The 20,356-nt window shown below is 39.2% G+C and overlaps 1 protein-coding gene across 4 annotated transcripts in view; it reads left to right on the top strand.

Moving 5' to 3' along the window:
- FBXO25 (F-box protein 25) overlaps positions 1–20,356 on the top strand; it is an 82,734-nt gene that overhangs the window by 5,483 nt on the left and 56,895 nt on the right. For all 4 annotated transcript variants that reach the window (XM_034766397.1, XM_034766396.1, XM_034766394.1 and 1 more), the window contains exon 2: positions 2,985–3,131. In XM_034766397.1, coding sequence (XP_034622288.1) covers positions 2,992–3,131 — 140 coding nt within the window. In that variant the 5' untranslated portion in view covers positions 2,985–2,991. The remainder of the gene's footprint in view (positions 1–2,984; positions 3,132–20,356) is intronic.

Below are 20,356 nucleotides of genomic sequence, written 5' to 3'. Positions count from 1 at the left end.
CTGGAGGGCTGGCAACCCTAAAATCAATAGCATTAAATAGTAGCATGGGAAGCCTTAATCAGGACGCTTCTCATGTTCAAACCATCTCGTACTAACATCAATGTTCCTACTTTTAGTTCTGCCTTTAATTTCTCCTGTTTCTTCACTTCTTTTAGGTGAATTTCCATTTTAAATCTGTCCGCATGAGTGCATGTCTCTCCAAGGCAGAGTTTTTCAATAATTTCTTTAAACTGCATACATTGTGCTGCACTGAAGGCAATGTTGTTCCTATAAAAGGCTGTTTTACCTTTTTTATCGAATATCTGGCATTCAGGTGTTTGTGACAGTCACCATCTGAGCTATGCTATTAGAGTGTAAAAGAAAAAAAATAGATCCTGCTACATTAAGTCAATGTGTTAAGTGCTGCAGAAAGAACTGGAACATAGACAAAGTAATCACCAGTTAATGTTTGATTTTGGACATCTCCTTCCAGGTTGTCAGTATCTTTCTGGTAATGAATTCAGAGCATCCTACATCATTAGAGACTGGATGGAATGCATGTGAATAGTCCCACTAAAGTTATTAAGAACATGAATGGGAACATTAAGGCAGCGAAGAAATTCAATACAGAGAGGAGCAACAGAGGGTCCTGTGGCACCTTTGAGACTAACAGAAGTATTGGGAGCATAAGCTTTCGTGGGTAAGAACCTCACTTCTTCAGATACAAGGCTTGCATCTGAAGAAGTGAGGTTCTTACCCACGAAAGCTTATGCTCCCAATACTTCTGTTAGTCTCAAAGGTGCCACAGGACCCTCTGTTGCTCCTCTCTGTATTGAATTTCTTCGCTGCCTTAATGTTCCCATTCATGTTCTTAATAACTTTAGTGGGACTATTCACATGCATTCCATCCAGTCTCTAATGATGTAGGATGCTCTGAATTCATTACCAGAAAGATACTGACAACCTGGAAGGAGATGTCCAAAATCAAACATTAACTGGTGATTACTTTGTCTATGTTCCAGTTCTTTCTGCAGCACTTAACACATTGACTTAATGTAGCAGGATCTATTTTTTTTCTTTTACACTCTAATAGCATAGCTCAGATGGTGACTGTCACAAACACCTGAATGCCAGATATTCGATAAAAAAGGTAAAACAGCCTTTTATAGGAACAACATTGCCTTCAGTGCAGCACAATGTATGCAGTTTAAAGAAATTATTGAAAAACTCTGCCTTGGAGAGACATGCACTCATGCGGACAGATTTAAAATGGAAATTCACCTAAAAGAAGTGAAGAAACAGGAGAAATTAAAGGCAGAACTAAAAGTAGGAACATTGATGTTAGTACGAGATGGTTTGAACATGAGAAGCGTCCTGATTAAGGCTTCCCATGCTACTATTTAATGCTATTGATTTTAGGGTTGCCAGCCCTCCAGGATTGTTCTGGAGTCTCCAAAAATTAAATATTAATCTTTAATTAAAGATTATGTCATGTGATGAAACCTTCAGGAACCTCCAACCAAAATTGGCAGCCATAATTGACTTTCTCTCTCTCTCTCCTAAAAAGAAAACAAAAAACAAAAATACCCTACAGAATATTGCCATTAAGGAGTCCAGGAAAATATAACTGCAGCTTATGCCATTGGCACAACCTATACTATGTAGTTGTTCAGCACACTATTTAAAACTCATGGAGGAAAATATGGGTAACACCTCCCTCACTAGAACTGTTTAATATTTTCAACCAAACATTTGCCCATTAGAAAAATGAAGGGGGTTTTATCAAACAAATTTGAGGTGTATGTTCCCCTGCAAAAATCAGGAAACATCAAAATGGAAATTTTTCGCTTCAAATTGAAATTTTTTGTTTGGTTTTCAGGTTTTGAAAATCAGATTTAAAAAAAAAAAAATTTTAAGAGTTTTGGACTTTGTCTTTTCCGTTTGTCACTTTTCTTTTTGTTTTCTTTGTTACTCCAAACAATAAAATGAAATCTAGACTTTTTTCCTTTTGGCATTTTGTAAATTTTCAAACCTTTTCCAAAGTTGGAGAAGGTAGTGGCAAAAGGAAAAATGAAACAGAGTAAATTTGACACTCTGTCAAAGAAAGAGAAACAAGTCCAATATTTAAAAAATTAACTTTTTCCCCCAAAAGTATTTTGTTTAAAATTTTTGGAAAAAAGAAATTCCATTTCAAATTCCATTTGAAATCCTATGAAATGGGGAAATTTTTAACATATCTCAAAATTATTTTTCAATTTTTTACCAGATCTCTACAACAGATTGTAGAATTTCAAAAATATAAAATGAATATAAACCATTATCAGCCTCATGTGTGAGAGGTGTGTGTGTGCCCTTTTGCTGATTTATTAGATAACTGAGTTTTAAAAGTCCCCCACAATTTTCAAACATATGTGCTGCATTTGTGCCTTAGAAATATCATGAATGCCATGTTTAATCTTGCCTGTTTTCTGGAAAGAGAACTTGGAAAATCAAGAATTGTGGATTGGAAATTCACTAACTCCTTAATGGAAGGAGCTTTTGAATCTTTAACAGGTTTTTCTTTCATCTTTTTGACTTGTTTGCGTTAAATACATGTTAACAAAACAACTCTTAAATTATCCGAATAAAAATCACTTCCTTTCTCAATTTAATCAGCTTTCAGTTCTGTTGTATCTTTGTCTAACTTACTAGTTCTCCATCTCTTTCAGAATTCTAGGGGGGAGAAAGGTACATGACTCCTGAATTTCTAATGCAGTAAAAAGTTTATTTTATAAAATTTTCAGGTCATCCTTTTATGTATCACGAAGGAGAAAAGGGAACAGCTTTTTCTTTGCCAGACACCATTAACTGTAGAAACCTAATTTTTCTGAAACTTGATTGCTCCGTTTAAAATGAGGGAAGGTGAAGTAATTAATTAGGAAGTCTGAGGGAGGTTCTGAAACATTTTCAGGAATATTTAAATTAAATATCATACCTGTCGTGAATAAACTACTTATTGCTTATAGGGAAACCATGCCATTTTTGGGCCAAGACTGGAGATCTCCAGGATGGAGATGGATTAAAACAGAAGATGGTTGGAAAAGATGCGAGTCCTTCAGTCCAGAACTTGAGGATGAGAACAGCCAGCTCAATAACAACATCAGTCACGCTGTGTAAGTTTCAGAACAAAGATTAATAGAATCCTACCAGGAAGTAGGAGGGATTGTGCTCACAGTTTAAAGTTTGCTATAACAGGGCGTGTCTTATTCAAAATCAGACATTTTTTGTGTTCCACACATTCTTCGCATCTGCACTCATTAGCAATACAGAGCTGTAATCATAAGCACCTTGGGCAGGGAATGTCAATCAGCATTTTGATGAAAGGAAATTATTTGAAACTCCAACTGTGCGGAGGCAGGGAAGCAGCTCACTTGATATGTGATTAATTTATATATTCAAAACTTATAGTCTCCTTGAATAATGGGAAAACATTACAATAACTTTTAATCAATATTTTAATGAAGATCATGTGATTGTTTAGAGTGTAGCAATAATACAAGGTAGTTGGTAAAATTTATTTATTTATTTATTTTTAAATAACATCTGTCCACCATGGGATGATGTCCATTTGCCAAATGGCTGCTCTAGATATCTTAGTAAACTTGGATAATGTACATTCTTAATAGTATATTACAAGTAAAAGATATACAACTTCTGCAGTACTTCTAGTATTTTCATGTGTCAGGACAAGGTGGAATAGTGTGTTAGTTTATCATCTCTTGAAAACTGGGGTCAAATTTAGCCACTGTTACAAGTGAAAGTTGATGGCCTCATATTAGTCCTTATAGGAATGTTGCCCAGATCACAACTACCATGCAATATGTCATGAATGGCAGTCTTCTCTTAGAGAGACAACGTGGTTGAGATAATATCTTTTATTGAACCAACCTCTGTTGGTGAGAGAGACAAGCTTTTGAGCTACAGAGAGCTCTTCTTCAGACCTGAAGCTTCTCTCTCTCTCACCAACAGAAATTGGTCCAATAAGAGATATTACCTCACCCAGCTTGTCTCTCTAATATCCTGGGACTGACATGGCTACAACTACAGTCTTCTTCTCTTAGGAGAGTCACTGAAATTTATTCTAAGTAGGAGCACTACAGATTAAGATGCTTTAATAGTGCTGTATGAAGCTTTCAGAACTCTTGCCCACATTAAGCCTGTTTTTAGCCACCATTGTTTATATCTGACTTACTTGCCAAAGTCATCCTCAGACAGCATTGATAGCATTTTCAGGATTCAAATGTTAGGCATTAAAACCCTGGTCCACCAACTTCAATGGGAGCTGGAAGACTTTCTGTTAACTTTAATTGGCATTTGATCAGACCCTAATTTAAAGCTGCCACATAGTGCCTTTAACCCATATGCAAACCTCATTGATATTAATGAAAATTCTCTGCAATGAGTCAAGAGTGCATTTGACTCTTAGGATCTATTGAGAAATAAACCTGTTTAATATGTTAGCTAATTTGAGAGTGGAATAATATATATTGCAAATTTTAGTAAACTTTTATGGAATAAATGATCTTTCTGTAGTTCTGTTCCTGCTGAATTTATATTAGTTCCTTTCCCCAAAAATTAGCCAGAGGACAGTGCTCTTGGTTAGGACCTCCAGTGTAACCAGTTTACCATCCTGAGGAAAGGGAGCAGATAGTGTTCAAGTTGTTAGTTCATTGAGAACTGCAATTAATGTACAAATGAGAACGGTATGTTAATTGATTTGGGTGTGGAAAAAAATAACTGAAAAGAGAATTTATTAGCAAACATGGAAAACCTTGCGTAGATTTGCACCCGGTGCTCTAAAAATGCCTCAACTGGTCATGTGCTAAATGCAATCCTAAATTGCTGAGTGACCAAAGAGTGAGTGATGTGCCCGTCTCTTTTAAACCTGTCTTGAGACTTGCTTACATTTCAGACCTTGCTGCTTTCTACATACCATCCTTCTCTCTGTGCTTATCTACCACAGACCTTTCTGGTTTTTCAGACAGTTTGCTAACATGAGTGTGAAAGGCTCCTTTTCTGTAGTTGCTCTTGTTGTCTGGAACAGTATTCAGTTATCCTTTCATCTTATCGATTCTTGCCTTCAGATATCTTCTGAAACAGATCCTTTCTCCTTTGCCTGTATCCCTTAAATAATAGTTGCAGTTGAAAAATGGAAACAGGAGGCTTAACTCAAGCATTTTGTGAAAGACACTATATATGACGTTATGTAATACTTGTAGAGAATATTTTTGTGTTAACTTAATGGAAGTTTCCTGGAACTGTACTTATGATATGAATTATATCTTTGTGTTCTTGTAAGCAAACATTTAAATTGTCAAGGACTTTATTCTGCTTGTATCTTCATATCTCATATTTGTTTCCAGTATTGACTAAAAAAAAATCCTTAATTTCTGTTTTTGTACTTACGTCTCCTCTTCACAGTTAGGAAATGGTCCAGCTTGATCTCTTAAAAGTCCAGCTTGATCTTGAAATCCTATAGCTTTCTTTTCAAAGGAATTAATCTGCTGCTATTTAAAAGATTTTTTTCCTTAAGTATCTGTTAATCTTAACATGAAACTAGATATATTTGTAGAAGGATGATTGTAAGTTTTTAAAGTTCTAGACAGATGCAGTGGAGCACTCATACCCTTCCATGTGATTGCATATGAAATACTTAGTTACTGTGGACTTTGCATCTGTCCTGTAATAATTTGTTGAATTCCCTTTAAACTTGAATGTCCATCTATAGAATTCCATTTTCACTGTTAAACACCATATATGTAGTTATTTATGCAACATGAAACAATACATCCAATTTTGCTTACTGATTCTACAATAGCACTTTAAGCTCCTTTGAAACAAAAAACAAACAAACAAAAAACCAAATACAGAAATTGAAGGACAACTAATCCCGTCAACCCCTCTTTTTACTTTTGAAAATGGAATGTAGCACTAAATGAGGAAGAATAAAGCTTGATTAAATGTGGGACGGTTAATTCCAGCTAATAGAAGTAGCATGTTGTAAGTGGTCCTTGAGTAGCAGTATATTTTACTGCATCCGTGAATGTGTTGTGTGCTTTCTTTATAAAGGGACTACTGTGCTTAGTGGTCTGACTGTTCCCCTGCAGTCTGTGAAAGTGGGTAAACAAGAGCTAAACTCATTTTACACAGATTTCTAACAAGTCTATTCTTCAAAAGTGGATTTACCAAAAAAAAAAAAAAAAATTGCAGTAATGCTAATGATAGTACTTGGATGTTTGCTGGCATTGGGGAACATCACTTTCAAATGAGAACTTTTGTTGGCTTTTATATATAAAATTCAAACAGTCTTTCAAAGACAGTTACTATGTAATGGTAATGGATTATTTCCTTAGGTTTAAATTGCAATATAAGGTAATTGTGATGCTATTTCCCTCTCTCTAAAATCCATCATTGGGAGAGGAATGGAAGTGAATGGGGGTGAGTGACGTTGCTTAACCTGCTTTGTGAAGTTTGAGAAAGTGTATTAGGTTTATTCATTTTTCACGTTCAGTTCAGTTTTGTTTATTATATATAGAGAGAGCTTGAATTTAACTGACTGAAAATTGTTGTACTGTTTACTGTTGCTGGTATTCTTGTTATGTTTGAGGTAAGGGGTAGATGTAGGCATTGATACTTTTGATTCAGAGTTTTTTAATGCCCCTGAGGAAGTTAAACACAATGCTTTTTTAGTATAAAAATTTATGAACGAATAAGTTTCTTTACTTCTGACTGCCAGAAGCTAGGGCTTGACGATAAAGGATGGATCACTCAATAATTACCCTGTTCTGTTCATTCCCTCTGAATTATCTGGCACCAGCCACTGTCAGAAGACAGGGATACTGGACTAGATGGACCATTGGTATGATCCAGGAGGCCATCCTTATGTTCTTAATTTGGGGAAAATATTCAGTTTTGTCTTTTATTTGATCCTGTCTTTGTAAATAATTTGGGACACTTTTGGCACTTATTCATAATCTTCAATTAAAGGAGAATAATTATCTAATGGTTAGAGCATGGGGCTCTCTTGGAAACTGAGGGACTGGTCAGTGACTTGGTTAAACATCTCTTGCCTCAGGTAATTCAGTTGTAAACTGGCTAAAAAACTACCTAATGAAAACTATAGTCTGGAGCAAACAGCCATTTAACTGTAAATAAACAGCATTATGCAGAAACAATTTGAGGATTATTCCTAAACCCTTAAATTGTTGGATATAATTTAAATACATTTATGGAAACTGGGATGGAAAAATAGACTCCAATTTTGCAGCCCTTTTGCTGGTTGGTGTGAGTAAGGGGTGTAAAATTGTACCCATCATGTCCAAGACACTGAAGTATTTAGAAACGAGTGTGCTGATGGAGGCCATACTACTTTAGTTTGATGAACAGGGTACTACTGTTAAGGATGGAAATTAGTGACAAAACTTTTTTCTGTAAAATAATAGTGAAAATCACAGAAATACTCTTCCGCCTGACTGACTGCTATAGTTGCCACAGGGTTTACATAAGACCAAATGCAGGCACTCTTTACTAAATTCTGGTCCATACTGTGAAAAGTCTGAAGTTCCAGTTTAGATGATCTTTTCGGCCAAAGTTTCAACCTTCTAGGGAAGTTTCTCTTCATACAGCCAGGAGTGAAACGTCCCTGCCACATGACTGGAATATCCACAGAAAGAAATGCTCACCTATTCTATCCTAAAGCCCTATTAATCTTGGAGCCCAGAGCCATACAGTGCAGAGATTAATTTTCTAGCAGTGAAGAAATTGCAGGGAACCATTCAAGCACTTCTTCTACAGTTGATGCAGGTGACTGTCTTTCATGGGGATAGTCTTTCAGATTGTGCTTTGCTACCTTTCCTCAGAAAACACCAGTGTAGGTTGGAAAGACTTCATTCTGAGAAAGAAACGACTAGGCGCATGTTTTGCTTAGCAGCCAGAATGAGGCACCTTGAGCTTATAAAATGCACTTAAACATTAGATATAAAACTAGCTGTTGGTTGAACATTGACATCTCTCTTGCAGTTTGTCTCTGCAAATTCCTCCTAAAGGCATATCATTCCCTTGAGAATATTTTTTTTTTTCCTGGAAGAGGAATTTTGGAGAAAACCATGCAGTCCTGTGGACAGTGCAGAATGGCTGAAAAGTGGGAGCTGTGTGTGAATATCTCCCAGATAGAAGAACTTTACCACTACATTGAGTGCAACTTTTACATATGTCTTACACGTAAAAAAAAAAAAAAGGGCTGGTATGTTTTAAGTCAGTAGAGATGGGCTAATAAAGAAAGGGTTTCCTCCTTTGTTACTTAGAGCCTGTGATAATTGAAGGGGGAGTGGAGGGGAGAGCTCCCTTTTATGGACACCTAGCCAGCCAGTTAGCTACAAAAACCTGTTAGTAGCTATTCTCTACTTGCTTTACTTGTAAAGGGTTAAAAAAAAATCATAGGTAAAAGGAAGAGAGTGGGCACCTGACCAAACGAGCTAATGGGAGGGCTTGAAGTTTTTAAAATTGGGAAAGAACTTTCCCTTTGTCTGTCTGTTTGTTGTTCTCTGGAGAGAGGGGACAAAGCAGAAACAGGGCTGAATCTATGCTGTAAAAAGCTGTAAACCAGGTATGAAAATCACCAGATCATACCTAGAACTACTCAATTTGAACCCCCAGATATGTAAGTAGCTCAGGAAATGTCTAGAAAGACACGAATAGGTTTCTCTCTTTTATTTCTGTAAGGCTTATGGACTTCTCTGTGCTAACCTCCAAATGCTTTTGTTTTGCTTGTAACCATTAAGCTGGACCTCAAGAAAACCATTCTTGATAGTTGATTATTATATTTGCTCTTTTAAAATCTAGCAATAGCCTAAGTTCCAGATGTATTTTCTTTCTTTTTGTTTTTAATAACATTTACCTTTTTTAAGAACAAGATTGGTTTTTTTGTGTCCTAAGGGGTTTGTGCATATGTTGTTTAATTAGCTGGTGGCAACAGCTGATTTCCATTGTTTTCTTTCTCAATCCTTCCCTGGATTGGGGGTGAAAGGGCTTGAGGGTACCCCACAGGGAGGAATTCCCAAGTGCGCCTTCCTGGGTCCAAAGGTTTTGTTTGTTTGTTTGGTTGGTTTTTTGCTCTTGGGTGGTGGCAGCATCTACCCATCCAAGGTCAGAGAGAAGCTGTGACCTTGGGAGTTTAATACCAGCCTGGAGTGGCCAGTATTAATTTTTAGAATCCTTGTGGGCCCCCACCTTCTGCACTCAAAGTGTCAGAGTGGGGAATCAGCCTTGACAAAGCATCTTACCGGTTAGGCCATTTAAAAAAAAAAAAAAAAAAAGCATTGGTTTTTGCTCTGCAGGAAATAGTTTGCCATTAGTTAGGTGTTTTGTCAACAAAAGAAGGGCTGTGGTATTAGAGAGGCATCTGTAGATTTGGTCCTAGTCTCAGTTAATACTACAGGGGCATAAAATAAATTTACTGTAACAAGCACTCTCTCTTTGTGAGGTATCTCTAGTCTGTGTGTTGCAGTTAACATACCATTCTCTCCTATTGTGTTCAGTTGCAGCTAACAAGCTCTTAATGGGTTTTGGTTCACTCACTTACAGACCATTCGCTGGTTGTCACTGTGTGCTGAAAGAAGCATGTTTCACTAGTGGAGTGATTTATGTGGTTTTGGATGGTCCTGTCAAGTATTTCTAATGTTTAAATTACTTCTTAACACGGCTTTACGCAAAGCCCTTATGAGAGCACTGTTACTATATTATGACTCTGTGAAGGAAGCCCATCATCTGGCATTTTGATGTGCTACACTATTTGTAGGTTTATGGGCTCCCCACTTCACCAAGAAATTCATTTGTACTTTTTACTTAGAATTTGAAGAAGTAGAATTTTCAGAAGCACAGGGGTTTGTCTGCCAGAGCACATTGCAGGATTAGAGTCCAAAATCTCGTTTTCTGTTTAAATTGGACTCTTAGTTCTTCTCTAACAGAAGTATTGGAGCATAAGCTTTCGTGGGTGAATGCCCACTTCATCAGAGGCAAGTAATGGGCTCCAATACTTCTGTTAGTCTTAAAGGTGCCACTGGACCCTCTGTTGCTTTTTACAGATTCAGACTAACACGGCTACCCCTCTGATACTTAGTTCAGCTCTGAAAGTCTAGAAGAGTCTGTTTCTGTGACTTGAATTTCTGCAGGGCAAAAGCTAAACATAGTTTTTGCTGAATAGGACAATATTTCTGGTGTGAAAAAGATCTTCCTCTTAAAGCTTTTGGTACCCTGAGTTATGTCACTTTGATAAAAAATAGTTTAACACTCAATCCTGGATTTAACTAGTATCAACAAATAACCATGGATTGATGTAATGTAATGTTTGCCATTTAATGCCTAGGCGTGGGTTGTTTTCAAATGCACTTTTACTTGCGCAGGTGATTTACAACATCTAGGCTATTGCTGACGCTTCTTAAATCTAAACTGACAATGAAAAATAGATTCATATGGCAAACTCAGCTGTTTTAATAAAAGTGAATACTCATGAGTGGTATAAGGCTTGTATACACTTTTTCTATCAAAGAATGATGCTGGGGAAACAAAAGCAATTTTACTTATTGTTGAGCTTCAGTGTCCTGTAGCTTTAGCGATTCTGCTTATCTACACAAGGTTGGCTGCCTTCACAGTGAAGACAATCTTAGTTATCAGTGTTTTGAAAAATAAAGACTCATGCTTATCTTTATGTCTTTGTATGGTTAGCGTTGCAGTTTCCTCTAGTTATCTTCCGACCTGGAAAGCAAAGCCTTACTTTAAGAAACGGCATTGACTTTATGCTGTGCTATGGAGTTTTTTCCAAGCTTTTTTAAAAAAAAAAAAAAAAAAAAAAAGTTTTTAATGTACAGGTGAGTAGTTTTTTTTTTCTTTGTTTTAAATAAATGTGATAAAAAGAGGAATGGGAGCAGGAGGGAGTCTAATTTTTTGCTTCTCAAGAATATTTTAAGTATATAAAACCATTGCAAAACAGCATGATCACAGCATCTAATATAGTTCTACAGATAATCTTCTTGGGTCACCCTCTGGACTATATATACATGTCATTTAAAGTTGTGACAATTTGGGGAATCTGTTTATGTAGAACTTGTGAATTGTGGTGGTAGTTATGAAGATGTTGTACTATTAAATGCCTCTATGCAGATGTGAAATACACCATTTGGTGACAGCTGTAGCATGTCTCTCCCAGACTACATACAGTGATGGATTGTTAGTCTTGTAATGGTCACCTATTCAGGTGGAAGCACTTTGGCACAATGGGTTGGCTGAAGCCCAGGAGAACCAGTTCAACTGTGTCTCTCTGCAGGGGGTTGGAGAAGTGGAAAGAAGAAAATTCCCAGCAATTACAACAAAGGAACCAGGTGCTGGTGGTGGGACATATAAACTCAAGAGATTAACTGAGACAGGAAACTTTGGGCAGGAGATGGGAAGAAATTGGCATGCTTTTGTGGGAGGGTTGTGTGTGTTTGCGGAACCAGTCAAGGCAGAGAAAGCTAGCCAACCTAGGAATGCACCATGATTTTGAAGAGACCCATGAGCTGCAGGAGAAGGATCCCAGACACTGCAGAAAGCTCTGGCCAAGCCCAAAGAACTCTCCAGAATGGCAAGGAACCTGAAGTAGGGAAAAGCACACAGGTGTGTTCATTTTTTTTTATTATTTTTTTTTATATAGATTTGTATATTTCTTGTGCTACATAAGTGAAGAGTGATGATATTTGATAATCTTGTACAAAGTCTGTCTCTCTGTTTGCTTTCAATATTTTGTACCCCTAAGAGGTGAACTGCAAACAGAAGGTTCCCATCTTTAGTGAGATTCTGAGGAACACTCAGAAACTGCTGCAGGAGGCAATGGGAAGACATCACTAGTTGCAGGGCCTTAGGCAATTGGACTGCAGGATTTCCACTACAAAAAGTAAAAAGAAGAACAGGAGTACTTGTGGCACCTTAAAGACTAACAAATTTATTAGAGCATAAGCTTTCGTGGACTACAGCCCACTTCTTCGGATGCATATAGAATGGAACATATAATGAGGAGATATATATACACACATACAGAGAGCATAAACAGGTGGGAGTTGTCTTACCAACTCTGAGAGGCCAATTAATTAAGAGAAAAAAAACTTTTGAAGTGATAATCAAGCTAGCCGAGTACAGACAGTGTGATAAGAAGTGTGAGAGTACTTACAAGGGGAGATAGAGTCAACGTTTGTAATGGCTCAGCCATTCCCAGTCCTTATTCAAACCGGAGTTGATTGTGTCTAGTTTGCATATCAATTCTAGCTCTGCAGTCTCTCTTTGGAGTCTGTTTTTGAAGTTTTTCTGTTGTAATATAGCCACCCGCAGGTCTGTCACTGAATGACCAGACAGGTTAAAGTGTTCTCCCACTGGTTTTTGAGTATTTTGATTCCTGATGTCAGATTTGTGTCCATTAATTCTTTTGCGTAGAGACTGTCCGGTTTGGCCAATGTACATGGCAGAGGGGCATTGCTGGCACATGATGGCATATATCACATTGGTAGATGTGCAGGTGAACGAGCCCCTGATGGTATGGCTGATGTGATTAGGTCCTATGATGATGTCACTTGAATAGATATGTGGACAGAGTTGGCATCGGGGTTTGTTACAAGGATAGGTTCCTGGGTTAGTGGTTTTGGTCAGTGATGTGTGGTTGCTGGTGAGTATTTGCTTTAGGTTGGGGGGTTGTCTGTAAGCGAGGACAGGTCTGTCTCCCAAGATCTGTGAGAGTAAAGGATCATCTTTCAGGATAGGTTGTAGATCTCTGATGATGCGCTGGAGAGGTTTTAGTTGGGGGCTGAAGGTGACAGCTAGTGGTGTTCTGTTATTTTCTTTGTTGGGCCTGTCTTGTAGGAGGTGACTTCTGGGTACTCGTCTGGCTCTGTCAATCTGTTTTTTCACTTCAGCAGGTGGGTATTGTAGTTTTAAGAATGCTTGATAGAGATCTTGTAGGTGCTTGTCTCTATCCGAGGGATTGGAGCAAATGCGGTTATATCTTAGAGCTTGGCTGTAGACAATGGATCGTGTGGTGTGTCCTGGATGGAAGCTGGAGGCATGTAGGTACAAAAAGTAGTGTCAGACATGAGGTCTGCTACCTGGAGTGCGTGCCTAGAGGCGCAAAGCCTGGGACAGTGCCTAAGCTCTGCCTAACACCATCAAGCTAGGGGCAGATGGGATTCAGGATTGGATCTCCTCACAGCAGTCTGGCAAGTGTCCAGCTGGAGTAGCTCAGCCAAATCAATGACAGGTATTAAATTGTTATCAGTAAGGTAGATATTTTATTAAATCTGTTTATTTGTAAATGCCTTTACTCCCTTACTTGTGTAACTTAAACTAAGGGGTTTTTTATTTGTGTTTTGACATTAATGTATAATATTACATTTCCAGTTTCTGGTCTTGAATGACTGGCTGAAACAGTCTCATGTGGTTTACTGTTCAATATTATTGGCTGTAAAATCAGTGGGTAATTAAATAAATCAGGCAATAAAATCTGCCCTTGATCAGAATTGCTGCTTTTAAAGTTATCTGATCTGTATCGCGTCTCTCATTTGATCACTCTCCAAGAAGGATTTACTACCTTAAAAGGTAAAAACAACTACTGTTTTTTCTTAAGCAGTAATTGTGTAAAAACTACCCTTCAGTCAGAAATTTCCCTTCTGCAAAATAACTCTCTAAATCTTTGTTTTGGGAGAATTGTATCACTGTCTTGCTAAGTTTTCTGTATCTTAGACATAATTGTAACACCTTTGCTTTAAAATAAATCACAATTTAGCACAATAGATATGTTGTAATTTGTGTTAAAATGTATTCAAGTAGTGGATGAAGCACTTAGATCAAGGCATAAAAATGTGCATTGTGTTACAAACCTCATTACATTGCATTAGCATTTTATTCTTTGCATTTAGCAGAGCAGATACAGTATTGTCATGGATCAAACACTGGCAGGGCTGGTATAGCTGAAGGGGTACAACTTCTCTAGTGTGGACGCAGTTACGCAGGTATAAAGGTGTTTATACCAGAAAAGTTTTTATTCCCACAAGGAAAGGGAAATAAGCAATAGTGGGGTAAGGCATCTTAATATTGATGTATCTGTGTCCACACTGGAGGGGTTGTACCACTGTAACTGTGCAACTTTGGGGCTAGGGGTTTGTCCCCAGGAGAGAGTTGCACTGGTCTAACTTACGGTATTAATTGAAACCAATAAAGGTATAGATGTAATTGTTTTGTAAAAAATCACACCCCTGATTGACCTAGTTTTACTCGTGCATAACCTGTTTAGAGACCAGGCCTCAGTCCTGGTCTACCCAGGAAAGTTGTTTTTCGGTATGAACTAAGGTGTGATTTTAAACAGATAAAGTTCTCCCAGTATCACACGCACACACCCCTCCATTGTGGATGTTCTTATTCTAGTATAAGGGTATTTACACAGTGGTGGGATATGCTGATAAAACTTTCCCAAGTAGCGAAGGTCTGAGTGCCTCAGAGCAGAGACCATATCTTCTGTGTATTTACAGAGCTGAGCCTATGGTCAGTGCTTAACAAGTAATAATTAATAAGCTGCATCTCTTACTCTGGCCATAGATGCATGTACAGACTGTGGAATGTTGTACAACTGTACACAGTTGTTGCATGATCATGTAATGAAACCACTTGTAACACAGATAGGAGAAGGCCTGTTAAGTCCCCTCTGGTCCATCTACGAGGGCTAGCACAGGTTTGGCCCCCACAGGAAATTTTCTAGGGGTTTGTAGCGACCCTTCCGCTTAGCTATTCACAACCTTTTTTCTCTTTCTCCTCCCTTTTGTTGGTCTTTTAGTTCTTACTTTAAACTTAAATTATCCCACAGTGTAAGTTATTATTTCTGGTCATTTCATTTCTGGGTAGGGAAGGAGAAAAATTAACCCAAACAATTTGATACATTGGTACTTTTTGTCAGGTGTGTTTTCCTTGGGTGGGGCTGACTTTGGATTGATTTGTATACTTCCTCTGTTGATTTGCATATGTGAATGTTAGGGGGTTTGGTTTGGTTCGGGTGGGGAGAGTTGGTTGGAGAGAGGAAAGCAGTTGCATATTTATTCCTTCTGGATCCAGTATGCTCAAGTTACATGTCAGAAGACAGTTTCTTTCTCTGCTGAGTCTGCAAACTCCATCTGAGAGCTGAGACTCCAGCTGGGCTTTTACTGCCTCTCAAACAAGAATATAGCTGTTGATTCTGTCAATGCTGTGTGAGACAAAATCGAAGGCACCTTCTGCCCACCACCTGTCACCAATCCTCCTCACTCTGCTTAGACCCCTTTTCTTCCTTCACCCATCTCAATAACTATGGTTCCATATGCTCTTGTGCCCAACTTTTGGTCCACGACTGTTTTTGTGCTTCAATTCAGGCTCTCCAGGGAGGGATATTGTCTTAGTATTTGTTTAATAAAGTGTTGGGCACATTTCTGGCACTCTGTTATTATTAACAGCTTCAGGCCTGATAGGAGTAAAAATTTGTTTGTGTCATTGTAGTCAGCCAATATGACTCAGTGACATATAGGGAGTGGAGATGGTGAGTAAGAAGAGCCTGTTTTTACATAGTCACTTTTCTGACCACAGTTTAAAGGTGACTGTGAGAATCTGTGTTAGCTGACTTTGGGTTTTTTAAGCTTCTCAACTTTGTTATCTTAATAACAATTACGTGCCAGAGAGACAGGGGACGGATAACAATTCCTAGTCCATACAGCTGACGTTCCTGCCAGTGCAATTGTGTGTAAGCAAACTATATGTTTAAAATCAACAGACTTGCACACTTAGACATCCAGGGTGTTTGGGATTAATCTAGGACTCTGATCTAGAGTTTGACGTGGATCAAGACTGTGGGTGAGATTTGGATTTAGCGGACTCTTTCTTCAGTTTTTGTTGTTTTCCCCCCTTCCCATCCCCACCCAGACCCTTTGGTTGTGGGCCAGTTTTGGAGGCAGGCATATTCTTCAGCCCTTGTTTTAAGAACTGTTAATTACTGACAGTTAATGATCACTACTCTCTCTGGACTGAGACATCCCCCTGGTTAGAGCATATCCCAGGAGGGTCAGAAGCTGATACTTCTTGAGGCCTTTAGGGAAATTCAAGAGACTGATTAGTTGATCCTTTATTGAGATGTCTGTCTCAGTAGCTAGGGCCCTGGTTTATGACCCATATCGTTTGACAGCACTGTTGCCTACAGAATTTTGTAGCCATTTAGTAGCTGGGTCAGGCTACGTATCAGAAAGAAAACCCCGTTTCCCTGTGGCTTTAATGCTGGATTAACGGCACAATTCTGCTGTGTAATCAGTCAATGGTGGTTTTGTTACTAAACCTGAGAGAAATTCTTGGGTTGATTAGAGATGCTGTGATTGTGACTTGCAGGGAAATTCAAGGACAGTCTCACTGGTGATGCAGGAAGTAAGAAGGGGCCATGAGAGCAGCTAGTGTGAGGAGGCTGTGGCAGCAGGCATGAAGACAGCCCTGACTCAAAAGGAGGAAATGAAAAAGGCAGAGTTTTATCTTTAGAAATGATTCAGAGTGATCAATGATGAAAGTGGATGTCACACATTGTACACAGAGCCTGAAACAAATCTAATGGGAGACTGGGAAGGTTAGAGAAGGGAAATGCTAGAAAGTAGGGGCCAGAGCACATGAAAAACACTGCACTATTTCAGTGTCTGTTAGAGTGGATGGAAATCTTTCCATTTATTTCAGATCAGATTAAGCCCACTTTGAGAACATTCTCACTGGCCCTTGTGGATCCAGAGTTGGTTTTTCCCATCTCCTGAATGTTCTTTTGACTGACAAGTCACTGGGTTTCCATTGGCCACTCATATCTACCTATATTTGCAATATTTTAAGCATATTAAGGGGCATGTACTTGATTTGGGTGTCACTTTGTGAGGGTGCTTATCATTTGTGTTCTTATAGAGAGGTTGGTGCTCTGGGTGCTTCATTAGATTAGTATGAGCAAGGAGCTCATTAACTGAAGATACACGGGTTTGATTATTGGATCTTGGTTGGTTATGGGTAGGATAGAGGGGCTTTAGCAGAGTGATTGAGGCCACTCAAGACAATGTACGACCCTAGGCAAAACTTCGCTGTGCCACCCTGCATCCTACACCCTAGAACAGAGGTTCTCAGCCAAGAGGACAAGGACTTTCTATGGGGGGTGCGGTGAGCCTTCTGATGGTTCAATGGTTATGGCAGAAGTGGAGGGCCCAAGCACCAGGTCACAGTGCCACTCACTCAGGTTTGGCCTGGCCACCACCTCACGATGGGAGGATGGCTGGGTGAAATTTGAGTGGGTGGCATTGCAACCTGGTGCATGTCGTCATAGGACCACTCAGGTTTGGCCCTGCTGCCCTAGGCAGAATCTGCTGCTTTGTTACCTGCACACATTAGGGCACCCCACCTTTTCCCAGACCGTAGGGCTTCAGGCCTAACCCGGTTAATTTAGGCACCCCCACCTTTTCCCAATTCGTAGGGCTCCAGGCGAAAAGCATCTACTCTTACCCAATTCGTAGGGCTCAGGGTGTAACTAACCTGGACAATTTACTCACAACCTTTCCCAATACCTAGGGCTCCGGTTGTATACTGCTTCTGCAGGCGTGCAGGACCTTTTACCAGTGAAAGAGCCTTACACACTAATATCCTTAACCTGTATTAACAATCACCAAAAAACAGAATGCACATGCTATACGTACAGTGCTCACCACTCCCAATAAGACAGATGAACTTTTCTTGATGACCAGTCAGGATCAGGTCCATCTGGGGGACTCCAGTTTCTGCACAGCGTCATTGGCAGAGTACTGAGGTCTGGCAGCTCTGGTCTTTGGGGTTGTGTCCTGGAGTTGGTGCCAAAGAACTTCCTTTTGGACCCCAGTTTATATAGTGAAATTTGAATCCTTTTTAGTTATACTTTAACCATTCATTATACTAAAATTTTATTAACCAATCCCAACATAGTGTCACAAAATTCTTTAACCAGTCCTACCCCACCACCTTAATTAATTTACACCTAGCAAAATTAATTATGTAACGGAGAGAAAGAATTAAAGAACCAGACAGAGATCTTACAGATAAAAAATAGGAAAGTGGGGACCATAATGACAAAACAAAGAAATGAGGATTTCACAGCTACAGCTATTGATAAGTGATTTCTTGAGAGATAGAATGCTATCAAACTAAGTTTTCTTTAACCATCTTAAGATCTGTTTCTTTATCTGGTGATAGTGGGTGCCATTAGGACGGGGTCTCCTTCTAAACAGCCGGATATTCCATTGTTTTTACATAATTTAGATGGAATGTGAGGATGTGACTTCCTGCTTCTTAGCTAATGGCTGCTGCTTGGATGTCTTTTAATCTGGCTGCAGACGAAGGCCTTCGGCTTTAGGCCTTACAATATGGCTGCAGACAAAGGCCTTATCCTTACAGCCTAGGCAGCTGCTTTGTTTGCCTATAGAGTGGCCCCTGCCCAGGACTGGAATAGAAGGGAGTGTTTCAGGGGAGGACTGAAGGGCACTGACCGAGCAGTGTATGACCCGACTGTAACAACAGAGGGTTCTTTCCAACAAGGCTTTGGAGCGGATGCCAGAGCGTGGAGCAGTGGAGCACAGGTTTTTTGCCTGGAGCTGGAGCTGGAGCGGAGCCGGAGCAAAGCTCCAAAGCCCTGCTTTCCAAAGTGTACTTCCTACTCCCCCCACATTTCCAAAGATGCTGGAAACTTCCACTCTCATTTCTATCTACTCTGCTCACACTTGCCTCAGAGCCACATGCCTCCCTCTCTAATTCTCTTGTCATCCCTGGGCATTTCTGACATCCACCCCTTAAGAAAACAACTTCTTCTCTTGACTTCCTTTCCTATGGCTTGACCCTATTTTCTCTGCCCTTTGCTCCCTGTTCTCACCACCTACTGCATGAGGTGGACATGCGTCTTTGCTAGTAACTTGTGTAACTCTCTCAAATATGCCACGGTCTATCCCTTCCCTGACATGCTTCTCTTCTGCCCATCCCCCATGCTTAGCCTTCTAGTTGACTCTTACCAAAGTGCTTGCCCTGGTCTTTTTTTTTTTTTTTTTAGTTACAGTTAATTTAATTATTTCTTATTGTACAGTACCTTGTATTTGTGAACACGGACAAAATAAGTATTTAATGCCACTTTTGCTTCATTCATCGCTAAAAAGGTAAATTGTGGCCAGATGCTTCACACAATTAATATTAACAAGGGGAAAGAACAGAGGGCAGAATCGGGAAGGTACAAGTTAAATAATATTTAGATGCACCCAGTTGAAAAGGCCTGATAAAATTTTCCCTACAGTACTTTAAAAAAATCCAAAGTAATCTCTGAACCATCAGCAATTATCTTCGAGAATTCACGGAGGATGGGTTAGGTTCCAGAGAACTGGAGAAGGGCAAACATAGTACCTATCTTTAAAAAGGGGAACAAAGAGAACAAAGATAGACCTGTCAGCCTCATTTGGATACCTGGAAAGATACTGGAACAAATTATTAAACAATCTGTTTGTGAGCACCTAGAGTATAACAAGATGATAAGTAATAGCCAATATGGATTTGTCAAGAACAAATCATGCCAAACCAAACTAATTTCTTCTTTGACAGGGTAACAAGACTAGAAGATTGGAGGGGGCGGGAAGAAGGGGGAGAAAGCAGTAGACATGATATATCTTTAGTATGGCTTTTGACATAGTTTTACATGACATTCTCATAAGCAAACTAAGGAAATATGGTCCAGATGAAATTACTATAAGGTGGGTGCACAACTGATTGTAAAACAATACTCAGAGTAGTTATCAATGGTTTGCTGTCAAACTGGGAAGACACATCAAGTCAGATCCTGCAGAGGTCTGTCCCGGGTGATGGAGTGGAAGTACACTTACAATATTTGTGGATCACACCACTCTGGGAGGGGTTGCAAGCACTTTGGAGGACAGAATTAAAAGTCAAAATTACCTTGATAAACTGGAGAATTGGCCTAAAATCAGTAGGATAAAATTCAATAAAGGAAAGTGCAAAATACTACACTTAGATAGGAAAATCAAATGCACAAAACCAGATTGGGAATAACTGGCGGGGCAGCAGCACTGCAGAAAAGGATCTGGGGATTAAGGTGAATCACAAATTGAATATGAGTCAACAATGCAATGCTGTTGTGAAAAAGGGAAATGTAATTCTGGGGATGTATTATCAGGGCAGTCATATGTAAGACATGGGAGGTAATTGTCCCACTTTACTGTGCACTGGTAAGGCCTCATGGAGTATTATGTCCAATTCTGGGCACCACGTT

This window comes from Trachemys scripta, chromosome 3, assembly GCF_013100865.1.
Source record: "Trachemys scripta elegans isolate TJP31775 chromosome 3, CAS_Tse_1.0, whole genome shotgun sequence".
NCBI classification, from domain to species: domain Eukaryota; kingdom Metazoa; phylum Chordata; order Testudines; family Emydidae; genus Trachemys; species Trachemys scripta.
This window is presented reverse-complemented; position numbering and strand designations above follow the sequence as displayed.